The sequence below is a fragment of the Dichomitus squalens genome (assembly GCF_000275845.1).
Source record: "Dichomitus squalens LYAD-421 SS1 unplaced genomic scaffold DICSQscaffold_13, whole genome shotgun sequence".
Taxonomy (NCBI): Eukaryota; Fungi; Basidiomycota; class Agaricomycetes; order Polyporales; family Polyporaceae; genus Dichomitus; species Dichomitus squalens.
Window position 1 is genome coordinate 5,802 of NW_006766895.1, and position 9,027 is coordinate 14,828.

At 51.2% G+C, this 9,027-nt stretch overlaps 3 protein-coding genes across 3 annotated transcripts; all 3 read left to right on the forward strand.

Moving 5' to 3' along the window:
* Nucleotides 1–6,622: 6,622 nt before the first annotated feature.
* Nucleotides 6,623–6,994, forward strand: DICSQDRAFT_60331 (uncharacterized protein; the record flags this gene model as incomplete). Its single annotated transcript, XM_007365522.1, is given in 2 exon segments — nt 6,623–6,843; nt 6,856–6,994. Coding segments are annotated over 2 exon segments (360 nt in total), but the record flags the coding sequence as incomplete, so codon positions are not given.
* A 276-nt stretch (nt 6,995–7,270) lies between these two features.
* On the forward strand, nt 7,271–7,747 carry DICSQDRAFT_169904 (uncharacterized protein; the record flags this gene model as incomplete). Its single annotated transcript, XM_007365523.1, has 1 exon — nt 7,271–7,747. The coding sequence occupies one exon, from the start codon at nt 7,271–7,273 to the stop codon at nt 7,745–7,747; it is 477 nt and encodes a 158-aa protein (XP_007365585.1).
* A 51-nt stretch (nt 7,748–7,798) lies between these two features.
* On the forward strand, nt 7,799–8,605 carry DICSQDRAFT_169905 (uncharacterized protein; the record flags this gene model as incomplete). The annotated part of the gene is made up of 1 exon (XM_007365524.1): nt 7,799–8,605. The coding sequence occupies one exon, from the start codon at nt 7,799–7,801 to the stop codon at nt 8,603–8,605; it is 807 nt and encodes a 268-aa protein (XP_007365586.1).
* Between the last annotated feature and the right edge of the window lie 422 nt (nt 8,606–9,027).

Here is a 9,027-nt window from a genome sequence, read left to right on the forward strand (position 1 = left end):
CCCGTCGGGGACCGGAAAGGAGACGGAAACCAGTACATAAGCAACTATTTGTAAGCAAGTCCAGAGGTCCGATGGAGTTAGTGTGGTGTCCGATGGAGTTAGTGTGGTGTCCGATGGAGTTCTGGAGGGACTTAGGCATGGGGCGTAACACCGACCCTTTCCCTTTTTGGTTACATGTCCCGACCCTGGCTCAGACTTAGGACCCTACCCTACCTCTATCCCCTTTCGGTTATATTGCAGGACCCTGACCCAGGCTGTGTACTATACTGGGCCCAGCCTCGATCAGACGTGTTCCTTTACAGTCTCCTCATACCTCCCTACTTTGGTCGGTTCTCTTTGCCTTTCTAATACGGTCAGTACTCCATAGTATATGAGGAGGCCTGTAGTCGGTAGAGGCTCTCCACTTCTGTTCTCCTCTTCGTTACCTCCTGTATCTCTATATCCCTCAATCTAGGGACTTGCTTGATACTTTCCCCACGTGTGCTACACCGCATACTTATATTAAGTCCGCGGGATAGTCTGGATAGACTTGTGTTAGTACTTCAGCATAACATTTCCCCTTTCGGCTCCTTGCCGCTCGCTCAAGGGTCGTCGCCAAACGTCGACCTAAGTCTACGTGCCTAGTCGCTGTGACAGTAGGAGAGGTTTTTCCTCAGCTTTGTTGACCATTACCATACTGCAAACATGTCCTACTGTCTGTGTCTTTCTTACTATAAAGACATCGTGTGTGCCATAGGCTATACTTCCATATCATGTACATCAGTCTCCACTGGTTTGGATGCCTTATGGATCACTGGGCAGGTGTCAGAGCATCAAGACAGGTATAGAGAATCATGCTCCTAGTCTATCTCAGAGTTGTGTTCATGCAGCCAGTCCAGCCTGATGAGCATGTCCTCTTTTCTGATATTGTCACAGTTTCCCCATGCCACGTGACCTGAGAGTCATGTATACTAAGGCAGGTGCTAACCTTAACCACGGACAACTTGTATTGGAAACTGGAGTAGCTAGATTCGAACCTCAGACCTTCTGGGAGCACCCATCATCACTCACTAATAAGTGACCTGCATGTCAGCAGGGGTGCTTACTCATTGGAAGGAGTCCGGACTAGGCATAACTCAGATATTAGCCATAAGGATGCCATAAGGGAGGTCAGGAGATAGGACACAAGGCAGAGGGAACTCTGACCAAACAATGGTCAATAGGTACCTGGTCTGTGCACCATTGTATTAGTATAAGTAGTAGCAGGTCTGAGGCAGGGAACCTCAGACTTGATCTTCTCATTGATCCCCCATCTCCTCTGTAGGTAGCTAGTAGGCCTACCTCTTACTGCCCCTTCTAGTCTTGGAAATACACCTCTGTACATCATCTCTTACTAGGCAATGGCACGGGTCTACCCCCGGGTGTCACCTATGTGACCCTCAATCCAATCCATGGAATACCCTTATCCGTGACCTAGGGGTCACAGCGGGTCAAGGGTGCAAGTGCCGGGTGCCAAGGGTATGGCAGGTACGGGTCAACCCCAGGGTTTACCCATCACGTACCTAGCTAACAAAGTGTTAGCAGCCCGTCTAAATTTAATACAGCATCAATCAAGGCTGTAAATAGCTAGTTTCGATAGTCCGAACAGAAAGCGAAGGTGAAATGAAGTGGCATCAGGCTAGATTGAACCCAAGACCTCACAGTCTGAGCACAACCGTCCAAAAGCCAATAACCACTACACCACAGCAGCTCATAATTGAGCAGATCTATAGGTGTATATGTTCGCGTTTTTTCAGCGCTTAACCAAGCGCTTATACCCGTAACCCTTACCACGGGTCAAGGGTTTGGCAAGGGTTAGGGGCTGGTGACCCTCGATCTGACCCTTAGCACTTGACCCTTGGTAACCCTTGAGGGTCAGTAACACCCTTGCTATTGCCTATCTCTTACTGCGTCACCTGGAGTTGCTTCACCCCTCAGCACCAATCCCATCACCAGTAAGCTTGTCTTTGTTTGTCTGGTGGCACAGCTCATTGGCTGTGACAGACCCTCACAAAACCCATCATGCTTTGAATCAAGCGTATAATTTTCTCGCAGTCTGTCTCCCACCATGTCTGCCATCGACTCCAAACTTCTTAGCCGACTCGCACCTCAGGACTATGATGGCAAGAAGGCTCAGGCCAGACTCCGCTTTGCTGCTATGGCCAAGCTCTAACATACACAGCTAGTAGTATTGTCCATCGCAGCCAACCTCGTATGGATCATGGTACTGAATAAGTTGACGGACGACACTGCTCGATGGGCCAGGCCCCACATCATCGAACTCGCGGATGGCAAGGTTTTTTGGTCCAATGTGGATGCCTTTGAGACAGCCTCCAAGGCCCACTTCTGTGCGGTCAACAATAAGAAGACCACACTCTCTGAACTCATCAAGCTGTGCAAGGCATCGCGCAAGCTCAGCACAGCCAAGGACTACATGGTGAGTTTCAATGTGATTGCAGCGCGCACTCCACTCTCGGACGAGGACAAGCGGGCAAGCTACGTGGACGGCCTGCCATAAAAAATCTAGAACAAGTTTACGGTCACGGCGCACAAGATCGACCGACACACTGGGAAAAGCACAGAAGGTTGCCCTCTGCATGGACCAGCAACTGGCCGAACACATTGAGGCTATGCCCAAGACTAAGGGCTGGGGATGCCGTGGAGAATGAGTGGCTGCAGACTGACAAGAACCTGAGGAGCGAAGCTGCTTCAACTGCGGCAAAAAGGGCCACCTCCAACGGAACTGCAAAAAGCCCTTTCAAAGCCAGCAGGCAGCTGCCTCCACCACCGCTCCGCCCAACCCCACCTCGCCCTCGAACCCTTTGACCTCAGACGAACTGGTGGCTCTCCATTCGCAGCTCAAGGAGCTCAGCAATTGCATTGCCGTGGTTAGTCTCACCAAGGAGAAGGAGACCTTTTAATCTGAGCCACACTGGATGCTGCGCATGCAGACTCGTGTACCAATAGACACTATGCTGTACTGGAATCATCATTAATCTATGAAGTCGACCATGCAGGTCAACACTTCCACATCTGTATACAACTGAGCAGCAAGCAGTGAAGCAAGGAGTTGGTGGCCATGGTCGATTCTAGCACCACTACGAAGTTCCTCCACAGACAATTTGTGACACAGAACCAGGTCACAACAAGGAAGCTGGCGAAACCTATTTTTCTATACAACATTGACAGATCAGAGAATCAAGACGGCACGATCACCGAGGCGGCCGTTCTCACTATGAGGATCGGCGACCACGAGGAAGAGGTTGCATTCATCGTTACGGACATCAGAGAAGAGGACATGATCATCGGGCTGGACTGGCTGCGTGAACATAACCTGGAAATTGACTGGGAACATGGTTCACTGCGCCTATCGCAATGCCCCGACACCTGCCCGGCGACCCACAAGGCATCCAAACCGGTGGAGACTGAGGCGCGTGATACGAGGGTGTTGAACCCGGGGGGCGAAGGCCTCTCCCACAGGTGGCAACAACAGCGGATAGCCTGCAACTCACCTAGAAGGGTTGGTTGATTGTAAGAGGCTTGTGAGAGCGATGAGAGGAGACGTTCGAGTGAACTAAACTGTAGATTGGGGGTACAGAGGTCCCCTATATATACTACTGTACATCTGTGGCTACGTAGTACTATACAGTACATTCCCAGGATGCACAGTCGCACAGAGAAGCAGCGCATACACAGCGAAGCTGTGTGTGTACCACATGAGTAGTACAGCCTCGGTTATTGTAGTAACCGGCTGTGCCGTTCCATATCTTGTGACGGCTGTGTTAGGCAAGCTGTGTAAACCAGCGCCTGTTCAACAGAGGGAATGGCCTACGGCGTGCACGAGGTCTCCACAGGTAAGGAAAACGCGAACAGTGGGGCGCGTTTGCAGCACGGTTATGGTCAATGAGGCGGAGGATGAGCCTCTCGTACCTCCGGCTGAAGAGGAATAGGGAATGGCAGGGGTGTACCCCAGGGTGTCTGACCTCTGACCCTAACCCTTACCCTTCAAACCCTTACCCTTGACCTGAAGAGTAAGGGTTTGTCAAGGGTTCAGAAACACTGACCCTTACCCTGACCCTCAAACACCCTTACCCTTAACCCTCAAGGGTTTTCATGTTTGTTGCTACTGTTGAAGCACCACAATGCTGTTTGAAGGCAATGTAGTTGCATTTTTCAAAAGCTTCTCTGTTTGATATATTCACCAACCCTATTATCTGCGGTATAATAGTATAGTACCCCATCTCACTTTTTACTACAACAAGTGATCACACTGAATACGCCCTTTATCAACCGGTTGGACCGTACCCTTCAACCCTTGGCAAAGGTCAAGGGTTTACCAAGGGTTGGCCTGATATGACCCTGACCCTTACCCTTGGACACCCTTACCCCTAACCCTTGAGGATTTTCAATACTCCTGCCATGTCACCAAACAGTCTCTCATTGACGCCTGGCGCAAAAGTCGAACACTTCACAGCGCACCTCAGCTCTTTGTTTCAGCAAGTCACACATACTCGCAGCAACTTGCTGAGCAGGAGTATGCCAAATGTGAGGTCCAGACCATCGATGAGATGATTCTACCGGAGTACTGAGAGCACATGCGTGTATTCTCTAAGGAGGCGGTGGACAGACTGCTGGAACATCGTCCCTACGACCACGCTTTTGAGCTGGTCCCGGGCGCGCAGACCTTCCACTCGCGGCTCTACCCGTTGTCGCCCAGCGAGCAAGTCGAGCTCAACAAGTTCCTGCAGAAGAACCTGGCTAAAAGATACATTTACGAGTCAAAGTCCCTGATGTCCTCACCCTTCTTCTTTATCAAGAAGAAAGATGGCAGTCTACGACTGGTCCAAGACTACCGGCGGTTGAATGCCATCACGGTGAAGAATCGGTACCCACTCCTGCTTATTGCAGAACTCATGGACCAACTCAAGAATGCCAAGATCCACACGGCGCTCGACGTCCGCTGGGGCTACAACAACATCCGGATTAAGACCGGCGACGAATGGAAGGCCATATTCACGATCAACCGAGGGTTGTTTGAACCTACAGTTATGTTCTTCGGACTCACCGGCTCCCCCAGCACGTTCTCCGCGTTCATGAACGACATCTTCAAGGACCTTATCGTCGAAGGAAAGATCACCGTGTACCTGGATGACATACTCATCTTCAGCAGCAACCTGACCAAACATCGCAAGGTCGTGCACGAAGTCCTCCGACATTTGGAAGCAAACGACCTGTTTCTGAAACCGGAGAAGTGCAGATTTGAGCAGTCGCAGATCGAGTACCTGGGTATGATCTTCTCCGACGGACATGTGGGCATGGACCCCATCAAGGTCAAAGGGATTGCAGAGTGGCCGACTCCTCAGAGCACTTCAGATGTCCGGAAGTTCCGTGGCTTTGCCAACTTATACCAATAGTTCATCCACGTACACATGTGTTAGCAGAATAGTCAGCTACACGAGAGCACAATCTTGGACGTACTTTGTTGTTCACATGGAGGTCCTCGAAGAAACATTCCTTCTTGGTAGCAGGCACCTCAACCAAGCGCCCTGACACCAGGAGAGGAGCAACGAGTACATCACGCCCATGTCGTGTCATCACGCCACCCTTCGCAATGCATCATCACTCGACAATACCATCAGCACACGCGCTTGTCACAGTTTTCTCGTACCATGTGACCTGGGGGTCATGTGTACCAGGACAGACGCTCACCTTGACCGCGGACAACTTGTATTGGAAAGTGGAGGGGCCAGGATCGAACCCCGGACCTTGAGAGGGCTGGGAGCGCCCACCATCACTCACTGGCAGGTGACTGATGTGACAGCGGGAGCGCTTACTCATCGGAAGGGGTCTGGACTCGGCACAACTCAGGTATTAGTCGTAAGGTCACCATGAGGCAGGTCAGGGGGTAGGACATGAGGCAGAGGACTCTGACCAAACGATGGTCAACAGGTACCTGGTCTGTGCACCGTTGTATCAGTATATATAGTAGGGGGTCTGAGGCAGGGAACCTCAGACTTGATCTTCTTGTCGATCCCCCATCTCCTTTGTAGGTAGCTAGCAGCCCTATCTTCCTCACTGCCCCTTCTTAGTCTAAGGAATACATCTCTTCACATCTCTTGCTGTGTCACCTCTGGTTGCTTTGCTTCTCAGCACCAACCTCTGCATCAGTAAGCTTTGTCCTTGTTTGTTTTGGTGGCACAGCTTGTTGGCTGTGACATTAGATCAAGTCTCTTACCCATCCCCTCCATGGAGTGTCTCAACCACTTGCGGACCAAATCTCTTCTCCCAGGAGTTTTTTAAAATGTTTATCATTCCCCCCACTATCCTTCCATCCGACTCGGACCTACCGGAGTTTACCCATCATCATTTCAAGAGACACGGTCACCTCGACGTCCAGTCTCAGATTGACCACGCCCTTGCGGATGATACATCAGATCGTCTTCGTCATCGCCGTCAGTATCGGCATACCCCAATCGTCCCTCGTCACAAGGCCCTCCTACCATCTGCGCCCCCCAGTCAGCCGCTCAACAGACCGCTCGCTGCACGTCTCACCACACCCCCACCAGTTTTTGTCCCCTCAATCCCTACGGTCCCTCTTTAGTACCGTATAACTGCACCATCTCTTCCCTCCTTTGCACATCATGATCCCGTCGACCTCCTCGCTATCATCAGCTCAAAAGTCAACGCAGTCATCAAAAGACTGCAAGCCATCTTTGATCGCAAGGATCAGTTGCTCGACATCCCTCACGATCATCAGCTTGTCCTCCAGCGCATCAGCGACAGACTCAAGTGGATACTCAACAACATCACGGAGAACGGCACCTCGTAGACTCACAGTCAGCAACAGAACATCGATTGGTTCTGCAAGGAGTTTGGGAAAGTCAAGTTTAGTGGACTTGGACAAAACTTTGAGCGTGTTGTCAAAACTCTAGTCGAGTTAGAACATTTTGGGTACTTAGATTGGATCGTCGTTTAGTTTGTATCTCAGATATCTTTTACAATAGCTTCAGGCTCTCATTACGCCCCTCTGGCAGAGGATGACTTTAAGTCAGACGACCTGGGTCCAGTCACCCACCCGGCTCCATCACAGGCACACACCCGCCCGGCTTCACCCACTGCCACGCTTTAAGTGTACCTGGAAATTCAATGGATCTATGCCGGTGTTGAGTATGACTCGTTGGAAAATGCTATCTGTGCCTCCGCAGATAGCTTAGGCATCAACAACCAAGCTTACGTCGACTAGACTATCTCCATGACAAGGGACATCACACAGCGCAAAGTGGTCAATGTCTACAACGTCCTCGGCGGCGAGATATATGAACATCGGAACGACTTCCTCAATGAGTGCGACACCACCCACGCCACCTTCAAAGAGTTGGACGCGTCTATGACAGGCCTCCACACCAAGGCTGACACTGCTGGGAACCTTGCTCTCAAAGCTGTCGAAGAGAACAAACAGCTGAAGACGGAACTGGTCACTGTCAATGCGGATCTGGAGGTTCTCAACCGGAACAACACGGAGCTCGTCAAATGGTACAAGGAACTCGCAACCAAGTTTACACAGTTGGAGCAAGGCCTGTCAACCCGCACCATGCTTGGTATCAGTACCGCCCCGGCCCCTGTCGTATCACAGGCCTCGTGTATCAAGGCATCGGAACCACCCAAGTACAAGGGCAACAAAGGCTCGGACATCACTCTCGGACAATGGTTACAGAAGATGGGCCTTTAGTTCCGCGTCCAGAACATCACCGCGGACAATGACAAGATTATCCTGGCTCTCATGTACTTGGAAGGCGGCGCACACGACTACGTTGAGACAGCTTCAAACGGCGGAACCCTTGGATCCTGGACTGACTTCGTCAACCAACTTAAGGCAGGCTACCGTCAACTGGCTCCCGAGAAGACCGTGCAAACATCTCTCGAGGAGTGGTGCTCAAAAACGCACTCCACGGTTATTCAGTTTGCCGAGAACTTCTGCCGCTACGCCTCGAAGTCTGGTTATGCTGACGTAGAACTCATCCGGCGCATCGACAACCAGGTCAGCAAGAACTCGCAGATTCTTACGGTTATGACGGCAATGCGGCAAGTCAACCCGATGCTGATTCCGACGAAATGTGAACACTACCTGGACTGGGTACTCAAGCTGGAAATGGAAACTCGTGGAAATCAGGCCAAGTCGTCTTCGCAGCAGCACACGACTAGTCGCCCCCCATGGGACCCCAATGCCATGGATGTCGACGCAATGCGCAAGCCGGAGAAGCTCTTCAAGGAACAACTCGAATGGCTCAACAAGAAGCTCTGTTTCCGCTACGGCAAGCACAAGTTTACGACTGGCCAGAAGTGTCGCAACCCTCAGTACACGGGTTACTACGATCTCCCGGACATGAAGAAGCAACCGGCCGCTCCAACCAAGGTACGCACGCTGGACACGGCTGATGAGGACAAATGGGAGTACATCCGTCGGGCCCTCGAGGAGTTTGAAACTGCCAAGAGAAAAGGCAAAGGCAAGGCACCGGAAACTGAGACCGCCGCACGCATCGTCGAGGTCAAGGAATCTGAGGAGGATTTTCTGAAACGGGTACTTTGAAGACTGACCAAAGTATCCGACTCTGTAATCATAGCGTAGACCTAGAGGACTCTTTTGTTCCACGTTCAAATGTTATTTATCTCGCATCAGCACGTCGCCCGCGAAATTCGTTCGATCTCAAAGTTTCCCTCACTCAAGGTACGCATGAAGTTCAGTCAGAAGCTCTCCTCGATTCAGGAGCCTACTCTTGTTTTATCCACCACCGGTTTGTTCAAGAACACGGACTCACCCTACGACGCCTCTCTCGTGAAGTGCGAGTTTTCAATGCAGACGCCACCGAGAATAAGAAGGGGTTGATCACACACTACGTCCGTTGTTTACTCCGTATCAGAGATCACCTCGCCTGGCAGTCGTTCCTTGTCACAGATATTGGGCGGCAAGACATCATCATTGGCATGGTGTTTCTACGTGAACATAACCCT